Source organism: Pinus tabuliformis, chromosome 3_1 (genome assembly GCF_031772625.1).
Source record: "Pinus tabuliformis cultivar Carrire ecotype Pingquan chromosome 3_1, CPIR1, whole genome shotgun sequence".
Classification (NCBI taxonomy): Eukaryota; Viridiplantae; Streptophyta; class Pinopsida; order Pinales; family Pinaceae; genus Pinus; species Pinus tabuliformis.
Genome location: NC_142301.1, coordinates 658,940,135 through 658,958,956, shown reverse-complemented (window position 1 = coordinate 658,958,956; position 18,822 = coordinate 658,940,135). Strand labels below are relative to the sequence as shown.

At 38.9% G+C, this 18,822-nt stretch overlaps 1 protein-coding gene across 1 annotated transcript; it reads right to left on the bottom strand.

Moving 5' to 3' along the window:
* Nucleotides 1-12,009: 12,009 nt before the first annotated feature.
* Nucleotides 12,010-18,106, bottom strand: LOC149188798 (uncharacterized). The gene is made up of 6 exons (XM_089410061.1): nucleotides 18,015-18,106; nucleotides 17,765-17,826; nucleotides 17,433-17,719; nucleotides 14,548-14,784; nucleotides 13,073-13,476; nucleotides 12,010-12,085 (listed from the first exon to the last, which is right to left on the bottom strand). The coding sequence occupies exons 1-6, from the start codon at nucleotides 18,104-18,106 to the stop codon at nucleotides 12,010-12,012; spliced, it is 1,158 nt and encodes a 385-aa protein (XP_089266187.1).
* Between the last annotated feature and the right edge of the window lie 716 nt (nucleotides 18,107-18,822).

Below are 18,822 nucleotides of genomic sequence, written 5' to 3'. Positions count from 1 at the left end.
ATTAGTTACCGATAATAATTCTCTACTATGCCCTTTGAATTACTTCAAAATAAATTTTCAAACCAAGCTTAAGCAAAAATTTAAGAAAATATACACACCTTTTTTCACTTTGTAAGAGCTCGATATTGCCTCTGATGTATCTTTGTACTTTCCAATCATCTATTTCTAAATTTGTGATCTGCAGTAGCCCTCTGTGTCCTCTTTCCAATGCCACAAGTCTGACCCAAATTGGATTCTCCAAGGAAGAGTTATGCAAAATCTCCCACAGTGACTTGATTATAGACTAGTTCAGTAGAGAGAACTTGTACGATGTGTCGCGAGTCACTGTTTCGAACTTTGGATTTTAAAAATGCATACAATAAAATACAGTTCATCCTCTTTTTATACCTTCTTACGAAATTTCAATTTGATCCCCAGAGAGAAAGTTATGACTATTTTCCCCATGTCACCTGTTTGGAATCTAATTCAGGAGTCTGCAAAAAGACCAAATTCCGCAGATCATATCTCCGCAAATATAGTGCGAAAAGCTCTGACATTCGGACCTGAGGTTCAGTGCGATTTCTTCTCAAATGGGTTTTTTTGCAAGTTCTGAAACGGCACAGAAAAAAAGTTATAGAGAAAAGGCCATGATGACCTGTTTGGAGCAGCGAAACCCTAGAATCCAAAGCTCTGATACCAAATGTTATGAAACCAACTCAAGAAAAGATAGAAAAGATAGATCAACACCTTATAATTCAGCCACTTCGAGGGGGCAACCTCCTTTACATTACATAAATGAACAATTATTGGATGATTCAAATGACAAAACCTCATTTCTATATATAGGAGTCTAAGGAGTCACAATATAACCCAACCGACCTAACAATAATAATATAAAGCCACAAAAATAACAATGGAGGATTCTATGGGGCACAATAATAACAATATGGGGATAATAAGGGCACAACAATATTAATAAGGGGTGCAACTACAATATTAATGCGGTAATTACTAGTATTATAGGGACCCAATAGAGCACTAAGCCTCATCTTCAAATACATCCAAACCTATGTGACCTAGCTTATTTATAAGTTTGTAGCATAAGGAAAACTTATATTTTTGCTTTATTGATTTTCCTTGTGCTGAATATTTCACTTATTAATAAAGTTTTAAATATTAAGATTTATTTTCTCAATATTATATCATTGTAAGTTTAATCTTACTATTTTCTCAAATACTATATTGTAATGAATTTTATGAAGTAGTCTAGAAACAATTTAGCCCCAATCTACTAAGCATTAATCTATTTTTTTAGTGCAAAATTTGAGAAAAGATTTGCATCTCTAAAATTTTGAAAGTTCACCATATTAAAGTTACCATCTCATAGTTAAATCAAAATTATACTTGTAAAGTCCCATATTAAAAAAAAACTAATTGATTGTTCTATATCATAAATGATATTTAACATAGTGCTGTAAAAAAATGAAAATTTTGGTACCATTGATAAAATCTTGTAGTCATTTTTGAAAATCCAGTTGACAATTGTCAAGATTCAAAATTTTGAATGCCATTGAATTTTTTTTATGATATTGAATCTATTTCTACCCTCATAAACAAAATTCAAACACTTTCACTATAATTATTTTTATAAAAACTACATTCCAACCTTTTTGACTACCAAACAAATTCTAAACTAATTAGTTTATCGCTAGACAATGCCATCTAAAATAATTTGCACGCAGCTTACGAGATCACTAGTGGGGACTGTTTCGCCAATTTCAAAGAAAGTTAAACCCATGTATGAAACATGTGGAGTGAATCATTGATGCGTCCATCCTAGGAGTCTCTTTGACCTTGATTTTACATCTGTTTAGTCTTTTTGATTTGAGGCTGGTTTAGTGTTTTTATTTTATTTTAAAAAATAATAATAATCATTATTATCTATTTTTATATTAGACATTAAATTGGTGTATAGGATTTTTTGTCTATGAGACAAAAGACCTACTCATAAGACCTAAGTTTAGTGTTTTTTTATTTTAATAAATAATAATAGTAATAATTATCTAATTTTTAGGTTATTTTTAAGTTAGACATAAAATTGGTGTATAAGATTTTTTGTTTGTGAGACAAAGGACCTCTTTTTGTGCAGCGATTTGATTGTTAAGTTTAAGAAGGCATACATATTCTAGCATTTGGCTATTAAATCTACTAAGGCATACATTCTCTATCCCTTCTTGTTTTAAACCTATAATCTCTTTAAAAAAATACATGCTCTTAATTATTAGGCCCACTCAATCTATATCATACATATCAACTATCATACATATCATCATATGTGAAGTGTACATCATCCTCGCCCAATAAAATAAAATGTTTTTTTCTTTAAAATGCGTGGAAGCCATTTAGCTAGGCGTAGAAGGCGGTCATAAACCGAGCGAAGTTGAAATTTGTTTGTGCGTTGGTGTTGGGAATCTACAACGAGTCAATTAAAAATAATAATAAGTGAGCCAATTAAAAACAACAATAATTGAGTCCCACGCAAGGAAGATTGCAACTTACTTGCCAATCAAACGGTGTAGACACTACAATCAATACAGTGCAGCGGCCTACTTCACGGTCGAAAATCGGAATTCGTTAGACATTTTCAATGCAACATCGTCATCTCTCAAAGTTGAATCCATCCAAGTTCAAAAGAGATTTTAAATTTAAAGCGGGCATTGTATATTTCAATCAATACTAAGCCATATCTATACAATATGAACCAGCCAAAATGCCCATCCACCTCGACCTTTGTCACCACGTTCTGCCTAGGAGTGTCCTTACAGACAAGTTCTTAAAAATGACAAAATGTTCATTGAATAAGAGTCGTGCTTAGAGGAAATATCGACTGTCCAATAGGGATTGTAGTGCCCAAGGATTGTTGGGGCGTTCGAGCAACCCGGGGGCGCCCATTGGGCGCGTTTAACTGAAGAAACAGAGAGCAGGCGATGGGCGATGGCGCGCTGGGCATGCGACTCGACAAGCGGGTGTGCACCCGACGAAGGCAACGAGCTGGCGAGCGGGGGGCAAACACGAAGCGAAGTGAAAATGCGGCTAAGTGTTGGCATCGCAAAGTTATAAGCGGGTGGGTGGTCTCGGGTGCGGGCACCCTACCACGACCCGACATGAGAAAACATGAACATTGGGTCAGCTTGGCCTTTGGCCAAAGCCCCCACCCAACGAGCCAAACGTATATATATACATACATATATATATATATATATATATATATATATATATATATATATATATATATATATATATATCTATATATATATATATATATATATATATATATATATATATATATATATATATATATATATATATATATATATATATATCGGTGGATATGGAGTTTGGAGGGCAAGCGAAGTGCGAGCCATCTCAAGAGAGCTCTGAAATAAGCGAAGAGTTCATGGAGGAGATGCACCCGCATGACGGGCTAAAGACTTGAACGCAGGCATAGGCAGAACAAGTGCGAGACCACCGAGTCGGGTAACTAGGGCGAGGGCACACGCCATGTAGGGAAACGGGCGGAAGTCGGTAGGCAGGGTGGACCAAGGCGAGGGCACCCGCTAGTTGTGTAGCCATGTGGAGGTGCGGGTAGGGCGACTCGAGGTGCGAGCACCCGCCAAACGAATAGTTAACACGGTGAGAGGTGGTGAAATGAGAACCACACGAAGCGCGGGTGAGGTGCGCCCAAGGTGACATGGGCTGCACGAATGGCGCGGGCAGGGGTAAATATTGGCATGACAAACGCAGGTGGAAAGAAAGGCATTCGAGTGACACTGAATGGTGCAGTGGCCTAACGCCGAGCCACACGACAACCGAACAAGTGGAAATTTTGTATAAACGCCAGTTGAGATTTCCCTCCCGGTCGATGTAAAATAGAATTAATAATATAATTCTTACTTGCATATATTGTGGTGTCTCTTGCTGTTGAAAGTTCATTTAATGTTATTCTGCACATTAAATGTTTAAAATGGTTAATGAGATGAATGTTAGGTGTAGTTCGGGAAACACATTAAAAAATGAAAAAGTTGGGTGTTTTGCCAATGCCGCACGTTGGGAAATTCATGAAAAAAGAATTGGGGGTGTGACAGATGGTATCAAAGCAAATTGCAGAGACCAGGTATGTATGCAGTCTGAAGTTATGGAGAAGAAATCATGGATTCATAGTCTGGGTTTCATAGACTTGGTGGTTCATGGCAAGACCATTCAAGCACTAGTGGACATTGGGGCCACACATAGCTTCATGACGACATTGCTAGCAACGGTAGTTGGGCTGATGATTTTCCCATCAAATGTGGAGGTCAAGGCAGTGAACTCAAGAGCTAGAGTGGCGGGTTTGGCACACGAAGTGCCTGTGCAGATCAAACACTGGCAAGGTCGGTTGGACTTCACGATGATGGAGATGAACGATTTTGACATGATATTGGGGCAAGCTTTCTTGAAGGGAAATAGAGCGGTTATTGTCCCCTTCTACGATGAGGTTATGCTGATTGGAGAATCACAGACTTGGACTTTGCCTACTCATAAGAAAAGGAAGGAAGTCAAGGTGTAGCATGTTTCTGCACTAAGTTTGGAGAAAGCTATGAAGGAGTCAGATGTGGCGACATATGTGACAGTTATCAGAGAAATCGATAGTGATGATGGAGTGGGGACCCTTGTTCCAGTTGATATTTTCGAGGTGCTGGCCAAGTATGCAGATTTGATGCCCGATGAGCTACCAAAGAAGCTTCCACCAAGGCATGCGGTGAACCATACATTGAGCTTGAGCCAGGGAATCAACCTACCACTAAAGCTCCTTATCGGTTGTCAGGGCCTGAGTTGGAAGAATTGAAACAACAGTTAAAGGAATTAACTGATGCAGGTTTCATTCGGCCTTCAAGGTCCCCCTATGGAGCTCCAATATTGTTCTAGTTGAATAAAGATACGAATGAGCTACGGATGTGATATTATTATCGTGCTCTCAACAAGCAGACGATAAAGAACATGTATCATTTGCCATTAGTTGCAGATTGCTTCGATAAGCTTGCAAAAGCCTGAGTGTTTTCCAAGATGGATTTGAGGCATGGGTATTATCAGAGGTGGATAGCGGAAGGAGATGAGAGGAAGACCGCGATCATAACAAGGTATGGAAGCTTTGAATTCCTTGTTATGCCATTCGAGTTGTGCAATGCTCCTGCTATGTTTTTCACTTTGATGAATGATGTACTACGTCCATACTTGGATTTGTTCATAGTACGTACTTGGATGACATCGTGGTGTATAGCGATAACATGGAGGATCATAAGAAACACCTAGATTTGGTGTTCGAGTCGCTGAAGAAGAGTCAGCTGTACTTGAAGAAGTCAAAGTATGTATTTGCCCAGACCGAGATTCCATTCCTTGGGCACATTGTGGGTCAAGGGTACATATGGATGGAGCCGAATAGGGTGAAGGCGATCGAGGATTAGGTTGAATCGATGAATGTCCATGATATGAGGGTGTTTTTGGGCATGACCAACTACCAACAGAAGTTTGTAGAGGGGTATTCCAAAGTAACATCATCACTGACAGACCTTCTGAAGAAGGACAAGCGATGGAGTTGGATGGACAAATATCAGATGGCATTTGATGATTTGAAGAAGAGGATGGTTTCAGCACCGATAATGAAGTTTTCGGACTTCGAGTGACCGTTTGAGGTACACACAGATTCTTTAGATTTTTCCATGGGAGGGGTTCTTATGCAGGATGGGCATCCGATGGCGTACGAGAGTCGAAAGTTGTAGGATAGAGAATGAAGGTATCCGGTCCATGAGAAGGAGATCACTATGATCATCCACTGTTTGCAGGTATGGAGGAATTATTTGATTGTGAAGCCTTTTGTTGTCCAGAATGACAACGTTACAACAAGTTATTTTGCATCACAACCAAAGTTGTCAGCGAAGCAAGCTCGTTGGTAGGATTTCTTGAGAGTTCAACATGACTATTGAGTACCGACCTAGTAGACTCAATGCGGTTGCAAATGCCCTTAGTAGGAAGGGACAACTATCAGCATTGGAGGGGGAGGGAGACCGGGCAACACGAAGTAGGAATCAAGTACAAATGACAGAAGAGATGCATAATAAGCTCAAGGAAAGCATTGAGACTGATACTCAGGCACAAAATATAGTGAAGCGGATAAGGGAGGGGAAGACACAGAAGTTTTTTGTCCAAGATGGATTCTTGTTCTTTGGAAACTGACTCTATGTTCCAAAGTCATCTGGGCTTAGGAGGCACCTTTTGAAGGAATGACACAATTCTCCGCGGGCTGGCCACCCAGGGCAGCGTCATTATTTGGCATTATTGGAGAGAGGATTCTTTTGGGAAAATATGAGAGAGGATGTGGAGGAGTATGTACGTACGTGCATCATTTTTCAGCAAGACAAATCGGATACTTAGAGGCAAGGAGGTTAGTTGCACCTTTACCGATTCCTGATAGACCATGGATGAGTGTCTCGATGGACTTCATCTCTCAGTTACCGCAAGTATAGGGGTATAATGGGATCATGGTCATGGTAGATCATTTTTCCAAGTATGTTGTCTTTGTTCCAACAAAGATACCTTATGGAGCCAAGAACACTACGGAGTTATTCTTTAAGAACATAGTGAAGCATTGGGGAGTCCCATTGAGCATTGTGTCGGACCGAGATTCATGATTTACAGGCAGATTTTGGACCACATTTTTCAAGCTAGTCAGGACAAATTTTTTTATGAGTTCGAGTTACCATCCAAAGACATATGGACAGACCGAGAGAATCAACGCACTACTCGACGACTACTTAAGACATTATGTGACGATTGATCAAAAGAATTGGCCTAAACTCTTGGATGTAGCTCAGTTCAATTACAACATGTAGAAGAGTTCTGCGACAAGGTATAGTCCATTTCAGTTGGTGAATGGCAAATGCCAGTCTCTTCGCATACCGTAGTGACGGGAGGTTTTTTTAGGAGTCCTCATGCGAAGAAGTTCATGAAGGCTTGGGATGAAACCTTGGAGTTGGCACAGTTGCGCTTGCACGAAGCTGCAAGGAGGATGAAGAAATGGGTAGATAAGGATAGGCGGGATGCACACTTCAGTGTGGGAGGTATGGTTTTCCTAAGGATTACTGGAGATCAGTTTCAACCACCTAATGGGACTGCGAGATCTTTTACAAGGAAGTATGAGGGGCCATTCCGGGTTAAGAAGCAAGTGGGGGAGGTTGCCTATGAGTTGGAGCTTTCGTGCCACATGCATATGAGACATCCTGTTTTCCATATCAGTCATTTGAAGAAATTTCGACTTGATGTAGAACATCCAGACATAGTGGAATCACTTAGGGGACCAGTCATGATTGTTGACAATCGAACAGGGGGAAATTTTGTATAAACACCGGTTGAGATTTTCCTCCCAGTCGATGTAAAATAGAATTAATAATATAATTCTTACTTGCATATATTGGTGTGTCTCTTGCTGTTGAAAGTTTATTTAATGTTATTCCGCACATTAAATGTTTAAAATGGTTAATGAGATGAATGTTAGGCGTAGTTCGGGAAACACGTTAACAAATGAAAAATTTGGGTGTTTGGCTGATGCCGCAAGTTGGGAAATTCACGAAAAAAGAATTGGGGGCGTGACAGGGATGGTGCCATTGGCATGGCACTTTACAATACCATCAGTAAATGTTTTTATTAAAATAATGTACCAAATATTTTAAGCATTTCGTATTAGTCCATTCCCAGGTAAGGTTCGGTACGAGTTTAATAATGTATTTGTTGGTTTATGTTGAGCATTGATCATTGTTTTATATAATATTTGAATTTGAAAAATAAATATTTATTTTTTGATATTATTACATTTTTTTGTTTAAATATTTAATTGGATTATAATTTAAATGTTTTATTATAATTTCTATTTATAATATAATATTATGTATATACTAACAATGATTATGTCACATATTTTATGTTATAATTTATTGATATGGTTGTAATATTCATATATAATTTTTAGATATATGTGTAGTGATTTTTTATTCTTAAGTTTTGAATAAAGTAAATAACTTATTTACAATTAATTATTTCTCACCATAGTTTAAGTAAGCCTTTGAACATAATACATAACATATTTATCATCAATTACTTCCCACTAGAATTTAAGCATGTCTTTGCATAAACAAAATAGAGATCGCATGTAAATATGTATATTTACAATGAGCTACTTCTCACCATTATTTATGTTTTCTTAACACTTATATAGGAGTAAAACTGTAAATGTGTAGACTTACTAGGGGTTATTGCCCACAAAAAATTATGCAAGTCCATGTGCATGAGAAAATAAGTAATTTATCCACTTCACATCTCAATTTATTAGTTCCTTTGAAAGTAAGACTATAGGATTTCATTTGCCTATTAGCCACTATTAATTAATTGAGTTAACATTGCCCAATATAAATTATATTTTTTTATGCAATTTGACATTTTTTATGCAATGTAGTGGTGTAGCTATGAACAAACTCTGAAGTATTCTATGAACAAGTTAGCAATAATGGGGGTAGAGAAAAGTTCATAGCTACACCACAAGTTTGTGCATAAATATCAAGCTTGTTTATAAATATCATCCATGAAACTGAAAAAATGTGGACCTTAGACATATTTTAATAAATTTAGATATGTTTATAAATCTCAACCTTTCATTTATGTTATTATTAAAAACATTTTAAACATTAAAATTAAATCTCTATCATCTATTTAATAACTATTAATAATTTAATCTCAATATTAATAATTAAATTAAATTCTAATAAACTCAAATATAAATAAAAATGAAATGATTTGATGGGCAATAAAATATAAGATATTTTGAAATATATGTTTGGACATGGGTTGCCCACGTGTTGTACACAAACAAACACTTAGATAAAAGTAAAATAGACACACAAACAAATTTATAATTATGAGATTTAATAATTTGATATTTATAATTAAGAGATTTAATAATTTGATATGTATGTTTTGACATGGCAAATAGACACAATTTGATGGTCACTAGAGTAAAAAGATATTTTGAAATGGAAAAGTTTTTAATTCGCTATTTTAAATTGAGAGGGCTCTTTATATTTAACTAAAGTACAATGCTGTCAACTCCTCTCTGATTGTGACAATTGCTGTGGAACCTGGTATTGAGCCTCAGTTGAATCGGCAGCATTCCAGTGGGGACGACTCCCCTGTCGCTTGCCTTCCGGTGGGTGAAGAAATTGGTTGGGCTCAGCCCGAGCGCATTCCAGGGATGGGTTGGTCGGTTCCTTGTCATGCGGGTGGGCTGAGATTGGAACGCCCTGGCCCCAATCTGGACCCAGATGCTGGCCCCTCGGTTCGTGCGGTTACTCCTCTGTCTGGTCCGAGTAAGGGTAAGCAGAGAATGGAGGGCCCTGACCCCAATTTGGATCCTGAAGCTGGTCCCTTGGTGCGTGCGGCTAATCCTCTGCCTGGTCCGAGTAAGCCTGCCCGAAACGACAGTCCTCATAAGATCATTCAGCTCTCGGATTCGGAGAATACGCTCCACTTCGGATGCAGAATTGCAGAGGAGCTCCAGTCTACTGATGAAGAATGAAATTGTCATGGTAACTTCTGTTTTGTATGGGATTTTCAGGTGCAATTCGGTCATATTGTCAATGTGTCGGCTTTATAGTTCAAATGTCGCATGTAAATGTCCAAGTGTCAAGTGTCTTTGTCCAGTTGTTTGTGTCTTTGTCCGGGTCAAATGTGTGTATGTGCATCAAATGTTCAGTCCAGCTATGGACAGTAATTCAATGTTATGTAATAGAGTCAGCAGTGGTACAGCAACTCACCCAATTTTGAAAACATTCAAGTTGGGTGCTACAAAATGGGCAAGGCCAGGGCGCGTAAGAAAATCCACTTAAGCCTTGCCCTCTGTAAACTTTTTTGTATATTTGTTTTGTAAAGATAATAGAAGTAGTCAAATTCAGAAAAAAAAAAAACTAAAGTACAATGCAGATTTATATCAAATATTTATATAGTTTTCTCAGTTAATATTAAATATCCAATATTTATACTGGATTACAATTTTATATCGAGAGTTCTTAACCATTTCAAAATACTTAGAATGACCCTCGATGAAACTGGTACAATATGTGGGCAGTGAGGAAAGAGAAAAAGTCGAGCATTTTTGCATTGGACCCCGCGTTCTTTTGAATCATTTCCAAGCAAGGAGAACAAGACAACCTTTTTAGTAGACCTTTGTCTAAGAGGGAAACCAATATTTGTGAAGTTATTAGGTGTTTAATATACTCTTAATAGTACGATTATCAATATCTCTGAACTTTCATGTCTCTTGCAATGTCATTTTTGAACTTTTCCTGGCTTTTGTTTGGTATCTGTGTACGTCATGCTCTTGGCAGAAGTGATGGCATGCACCATACATGATACCATGTTCCTTGTTTCTAAGTTGAACACAGGGAAAATGAAATTTTCAAATCCTAAAAAATTAGAGGTGCCTTCCTCTTCCCGAAACACCGAAAAAAGTATGTTATGTATGTTTTTGTTTCTTTTGTATTTGGCTCAACCAAGTGGGAACCAGTGATCAAATTTGAAGGGCAGGTCTTAATTTCATTTAGAAGGGCACATATTCAGGTCGCACTTCTATAATGAAAAGCATAAAAAAAAAGAGCAATTCAATTGACAACAGTAAATTATTTTCAAATTTTTATTTTTTCACAGGAAAATGGTGGAACAACAACCCCATGGATGTTGTATATAAGGCAGGTCTGATATGAGCCACAAGAAAATGGTGGAACAACAACCCCATGGATGTTGTATATAAGGCAGGTCTGATATGAGCCACAACTAATATATCGAATGCATTTACCATTAATGGATAAAAAGGAGACCTATATTCCTGCTCCAGTTTAGATAAGGATTAATTTTGTAGGAAATTTTTGTGACCAAAACGTTCAAGCCAATATACAAGTAGCTCAATCAAATTTAAGTTTATTGCATGAACGAAAAAATTTAGTAAAATTCTAAACAGGTTTAGGAAAAAATTTAGTAAAATTCTAAACAGGTTTAGGATTCAACAAACGAATGTACAAATGTGTATATGTTTTTGGTATCTCCTTTTTTAATATGAAAACATACCAGGAATTAGGAATCTGCAAACAAATCAAATCCAGTATGTTAGGAAGCTTGTTGAATGCGCTCCTCTCCAAGCATAAATCGTGCTTAAACCTTGCTTGAAAGTCGTTTACTGAATGATGAATCTATGCTCCTCTCCAACTTAAATCGTCATCAAACCTTGCTTTAGGCAACCTTCAAGCACAACCCAGTGAAATTACAGACCTAATACATGGCCCATATTGACATCTAGTCGCTCTCAATTGAAACTACCAAATGTAATGGTATCAAGGGGTAGTTGTGACATAATAATTAATAAGAACTTCTATCATATGCACAATTAAAAAAAACAACTCGAAAAGAAACTGTTGTTTTTGAAATGGGAACAACTGCCAAATGTAATGGTATCAAAAGGTAATTGTGACATAATAATTAACTAGCATTTGCATCAGATGTTGCAAAGGAAACGCCGTAAGGCATAAATTGAAGAACACAAATACAACACAAGATTACTTTGATAAATAATAAAAATATATTGACCACTCAAATCAATGCCCCATTAACTGGAACCACTTAGTAGACATATCTATCAACATTAGGATTATACACAATGATCAAGAAATTTCCCATATACAAACAACACCTTCCACAACAACCTTTTGTCACGTCCACATTTTAAAAAATGCCTTGGAACATGATTGGAATCTCCCATATTGTCTTTTTCATTATGCAGATAAATCTTCCCAATTGCTATTTTCATCATGAATATTGTTAGTTCATTGTTGTAAAGTGTTAGTGTGTTAAAATATACAAACAGCACGTTCCACAACAACCTTTTGTCACATCCACATTTTAAAAAATGCCTTGGAACGTGATTGGAATCTCCCATATTGCCTTTTTCATTACGCAGAAAATCCTTCGATCAAGTCTTGTGTAATGTGCATGACTAATCTTTGTGGGGAAGTCACCGTTGTACACTATGATCCTTTAGAGCCTTTCAAGATTTTAGACTCTCTTTCAAAATGTTGGTATTTATATCGGGGCCTACCTTCTAAAGAGTGGTTGTTACCGACGGAGTCACAGATGAGGCTTTATTTAATGAGCAAGGAATATTTTCCCTCGTACTCCAACTTTAGAGTACAAGACACTAAAAAAATTATGCAGCTGAAAGTGATCCATCTTCAAGATATTTTTCCTGTCAGTTACGAACAAAATGTTTAAAACCTCAGTTCTGCGAAGAACTCTGTTAAGCTGGAATGTAAGAGTTTGCCTTGTATTTGACAAGAGCTTGAGAAAAACTCTGCAGAGGAAATCGTTCAATAGGAGGGTTTCCTTTTTCCTTTTTCAGTTATATCTGTGATCATGAGTTTCCATTAACCCACAAGTTTCTTCGGATCAATGTCTGATCCGTGAGTATTGAAAACTGTTTTCAGCAAAAATTCACCTTAACATAAGCAGGTTTCAGTCTTTTAACATACATCTCATAAGTGCTGACTAATGAGATAACCGACTAGGCTAAACTGCTGAAACCTATGTGATTCCATTCTAACTAACTTGAATGCATGCTGAGACGAATTGATTCAAGGTAAAATATTTGCAAAAACAATAGTTCCCAGAAGAAAATGTTTCAAACATGTTGAAGAAAATAAATATGAAGAGATCGAAAAAACATAACTAATTCATATTGAAACGCCTGTCTGCTTAAAGTATTGCTTGCAAATAAAAACCGAAGATGATTCGTCCTTTTAACTAAAAAGGAAAAATTCCTCCATTTGCTCATACAATGCAAATGTACCTATACTGTTTGTTGAGAAATTGCTGCCATCCATGCTCTAAATGCCTTTAAAGAAAATAATCTTGGGGAGCAAATAAACAATAGCAGGGATATATGCCTTCAAGATTAAAATTGATGAACAGGAAGATTGCACCGAGAGTCTTATTCTTTCTGGTGAAACACATCAGAGTGAATCTATTCCATTCACTCAAGTCGACTGGAGGAGGCCATGCCCTTGGTTCGATTCTCACAACAGAGGAATCCACTTTAGGGCATGGCGTAAAATGCCTCTTGCTCACATCCATAAGGAGCTTGGTACTGGCCAGAAGATCCACATTGACAGCCAGACGATTGAAAAGGGAATCACCAGGCTTTGCCACGAGGCGGTGGCCAAATTCCTTCTGAAGCATGAGGGTGGCACTTCGAAACTTGGGCATGGTGGACAAAAGCTTGAAGATGAGCGGAGATGATATCTGGTAAGGTATATTGGCTACACATATGTCAAAAGTTGGCAAGTCTGTTCGTAGTATGTCCCCTCGCACCAACTATCCATAACAGAAAAGAAAAAGGAGATAGTCATATTAGAGAAGAGCAACTTTGATTTATCGTAATCCCAAAAATTAATAAGGTATCAACAAAGACAGCAATCACAAGGAACAAAAAAGGAATTGCAAGAGACAATTACGTAGACATCACAAGGGAACCTACAAAGCACATAGCTTAAGCTAACCTTGCAGTAAACAGAATCTCTTTCCAGTGCATTTTCCTTGTAAATCTGGCAGAAATTTTGCCAGAATCTTGGAATTACAGGTTTGAATTACATAAATTTAATACTGAGGTGCCCAATTGGACATAAGGGGGTAGGGAATCCATATGCAACATCACATTTGCAAAAAGAAGAAGTGTTTTATTGCCAAAATTGGCATTTTTCATTGCCAGACAGAAAGTGCAGTACATTACAAGATTATGGCTTCCCAAAGCACACAGGTGCTTCTAAGCATCATTAGATTGGAGAAAGGTAGTAACTGAAGAAAAGAAGGCTGCTATCACATAAGCATGAGGACTTCACCCCATAGCCAGTTTTCATCGCATAGGCATGAGAAATTCACCCTAAACCCAGTTTTCAGATTGGCAAAGATTTGAAAAAGTTTTAATGTATGTGGTATTTCAAAAATAAACCTTCTTCAGTATTGTTGTCAATGTAGGATTTTTTTTTGGTTGATGTTTCCAGTTTACAAATGCAGCAAGCGCACCCTTCTCCATTATGGGATTATCACGATGAACTGAAGTCAGGTCATGCAGAAAGCATGCCCATTTCCATTATGTGAATATCACAACGAACTATAGCAGGCTGACAACAGATATTCGAAAACATATGTCTCAGTGATTGTGGCAGAAGACCTACACCTTGCCCCATCCACATGGAGCCGGAGCCTGAGCCGCTGCTTACACAGGTGCATAGAAGCAACAGCTCATGAAGGGAAAACATGTCTCTGAGGATTTGAAACTTGGGGTGGGCATGAAGAGTCACAATCCATGTGGAATTGACATATTGTTAATGAGGTAAATAAGGTGAATGAATGTAAAAACAAGATGCAAAGGAAATTGGAACTCACCTCCAATCTCTGAGCCATTTCGGTCCCCTTTATGCGTTTGTGAACTACTTCGATCATCCGGGGATCGATCTCGACTGCGATGACTCTGTGGGTGGCCTGCAGCAAATCTAGGGTTAGATTTCCAGTACCCGGGCCGATTTCCAGGACGGTATCACTTTCTCTCATGTCCGCTTTCTCAACGATGGATTTGAGAACACCAGGATTTGTGAGAATGTGGGATTTGTGAGAATGTGCTGCCTGCTCAGTACAGCCTTGGGATCAATCAACTCCACCCACAGACAGTACAAGAAAAGCCCGCCAACAGGGTTAGTGGGACGCATGTAGCACTAGAGAGCCCGGTTCAGCTGCCCTGATGAAACTATTCGATTCGCCAAATGAAATGCCCAAACCGTTTGGGCAACCCTTTTGAATCAACGATCAACGGCTGAAATTGTTGCAATTGTCTAACATATAATCATGTGGCTTACACGATGACAGGTAAGCAGAGAGGGGAGTTGATTTAAGAGGGAAACGCCTTACGGCGTAATAAGAACTTGCATCATATGCACAATTAGAAAAAACAACTCAAAAGGAAACTGTTGTTTTTCAAATGGGAGTTTCTAAAATGGGACTTAAGTTTTAACATGAAAAGAAATTTACAAATTCAACATTCCTAAAATTCTAATTTTTTCATTCCTAAAATTCTAATTTCAGGAAAAATGAAATTTAAAAAAAAATTGACAATTTGACAGCACTTCTTAAAAATTTTTAAGATATTATTCCAATTTTTTTTTTAAATGACAAAAATCAATTTTTAAATTTTTTTTGACTGGTAAAATTTTCTTCTTACTTCTCTGACTTGCCAGAGACCCTTTGAAGGGCTCTGACGTGTTCAATTTTGATCCCTGGTGGGAACCATGTAGGTTGTCTCGGTGCATGAGGAGCTCCCCACCACCGCAGGATGAAACACGTGAGGAGAATTAGATTTTCACTTGTGCTTTTTAGGGTTAGACTTCCGCCGAACACTGATGAAGCTTGAAGATGCCTTGTTTCTCAACCTGCAGACTACGTCTTCAGGCAGACCCAGGTCTCAGAAAGGTGAATGAGCAGGTTTAACGTCCCCATTCCATGACAAATACAACTTGTAGTCCAATGATGATATAACAAATCCCATGTTTTCTTCGAGACTTCATTTAGACGGAGATACCTCTTTTATCTTCTGCATTGCAGGATCCCGAGCTGCACCTGTGGTGCAGAGTGCCCGATTGAGATTGTGGTGCAGTCAACTTCTTGGTTACCAAGGAGGCATCAGGAGTCGGGGCAACGAATGAGGGTTCGTGTGGAGTTTTAGGTTTTCCATAGACTTCTTCACATTTGAAGGCTGGAGCTCACACGACATGACTTGCACAAGGAAATTTGTCGTAGGAGAGGATTTCAGGTTGATGTCGAGCTTAATCATCATGATCTCCTCGGCTTCTGCCCACTCCTCCTCTACCCAGTTATTCTTGACGAGTAAAGAATGAGGTCGTGACTTATTGTCTCTAAGTGGTAGTCTCGCAAGCCTAGAGTGTTTGAAAACAATAGAAAATAGCTTAAGAAGTTTCAGATCAATTTTAATTTAATTGACCATTAAAGATTAAACAATTAAATAATCAAGTTAAGCTCACTAAAAAATTTCCTCTATAATAATTGATACTTTTCAATCATGGTGTTATGTTATATTGTTTAATATATAATTTAGCTTTTTTAAAAGTCTTTGCAACATTAAAATTATGAAATTTCACAAAATTCCTGATTCCAACACATCGCTAACAAATTTTGAATTTGAAAAACTCCATTAATTTCATTAAAAATAGTTTACCACATTAAAATTATGAAATTTCACAAAATTCCTGATTCCAACACATCGCTAAACAATATTGAATTTGAAAAACTCCATTAATTTCATTAAAAATAGTTCACCAACTACATCGTTAACAAATTTTGAATTTGAAAACTCCATTAAGTTTATTAAAAATAGTTTACCAACTTACCAATCTTTTTTACCTCCTGGCCTTCCTTCCAAGCACTCGACTGGCTTTTTTCCACACACTCAACCTAGTCTTCCACCCACTCGAAGCGTCCTTAGATTGTTCGCAACAAGGAGAGAAACACAGGAGCGCAGGGAAAGTATGGGTAAATAACTATTGTTCTTATTTCAATAACATAAATATGTATGCGTATTTCTCATGTCATTCTGTTGGGCAACCGCTATGGTTGACCACCCACATTGTGAATGTCACGCCCTTACCCTAGCAGTAGTCCTTCAATCGCACGAAAGGGGGTGCAGCACCACCACCTATTTTCCTTTTAACAATACTCACATGGTGTGGACTATGCCTACTTTCTTTACTTAGTTTATTTTTCACTTTTCTAAGTATAACATTCACATACACAGCAGAAACATTCAATTATTCATCTTCATCGTTATCGCCATTTACACATATGCACATCGAATATTTTAATGGGAGGGGCAACTCCCTGAAATATGAGTCTGTTCGATGATAATAACAATACTTTACAAGGTATACAATTTTACAGTCTTTACAAAAAGCCCCAAGTTTCCTTGGTAAAATTTTTGTCACAATCATGCAACCCGGTCTACACCGCTTGGTCCACCCAAACCACCATTCGAAGTTCCCACCAGTTCTACCGTCCGCCACAACTCATTCACTGTCGCACCGGTTCATCGCATTGTTCCTTCATTCACCATGTCATTCACCATTTCACCGAATGCCCTCGATCGCCCTCAACTCATTCAACCGAACGCCCTTGGCTCATTCAGCCAAAAGCCCTCACCCATTCAGACGGACACCCTGGCATGCCCTTGTCCGTTTAGCCAAACGACTTCACCCGTTCAAACGAACGCCCTCACGCGCCCTTTTCCATTCGGTCGAATGACTTCGCCCGTTTAGGCAGACGCCCTCGCACACCCTCATCCGTTTAGTCGAACAACTTCGCTCATTCAAGCAGACGCCCTTGCACGCCTTCACTCGTTCAGCCAAACAACTTCGCTCATTCAGGCAGACGCCCTTGCACGCCCTCACCCGTTCAGCCGAATGACTTCGCTTGTTCAGGCAGACGCCCTCGAACGCCCTCGCCCGTTCAGACGAATGACTTCGCTCGTTCAGGCAGATGCCCTCGCACGCCCTCGCTTGTTCAGCCGAACGACTTCACACGACCTGCGGTTTCGTGCTACCTGCGGCCACTCGAACACTGCTCCACCGTTCTGCAGCTCCGTGCTTTGACCCAAGAGTGTGCCTACACTTTGGCAATTTTCAGACCTCCCAAGATAGCTCACACTCCTAGCTTGCATGAACACTTGGAAGAATTTCTTGATGTTTTTCTCCACCATCTCGCCGCTCTACTTATATGGTGGTTGGCCCATCGGTTAGGGCGTCAGCCCACCAAACCGACTCATCATTTCATCCAACTCTCCCCTCCGTCACCTTGGCCCACCAAACTGACTCACCATTTCGTCCAACTCTCCCCTCCGTCGCGTTGGCCCATGGTGTGGGCGCCCATACATGGGACCACCCATCATATAAACTCGCAAAACTCCCAACACTTAGCAATTTTTACGATGACTTGTCGTGTGGTCATTTCACTCGTTTCCTTTGTTCTGCCAACTCGTTGCGCTGTGCGGGCGTGCCCCAACTCGACGATTACCTCCCAGCTCATTGCTCGCCTGTCGTGCGCCCTTCGTTGACTCGTGGGCTTGACATTCTCCCCCACTCTAAATGGTTTTCGTCCTCGACAACACTGTCATACGACATTGCAAAGTGTCGCTAGCTCCAACATCAAAATGCCCATGCTGTCTGCCTCTGCTCTGCCATCGCATAAACCATAAAGGCTTATGTCTCCATGAATCAGAAAGTATCCTCAATCCATGATCATCAACCACATCTGTCGCAATCCCCACATGCTACCTGCCGTGGAAGGCTGGTCCCTCCAACTCAAGCTACATGCTCACTGCAACATATCGTGTTGACCTCATCATGTATCATCATCGTGTGCATTGCTGCCATGATACTCTAACACAATTCTAACACATATCCATACACTGTCGACCCCCATGACTCGAACTAGTTGGGTAGCTAATCCAACTGTCACACTCAACCCATGAGAATGCACATCCTCATACCATCATCAGTCGTTTCTCTCAACATCCTGTCACAAAATCAACTCAATCAAGAATCCATCTCCATCTCCATCAAAATGTAAGCCATGCCCAGGTCCATGAAGTAACCTCCATCT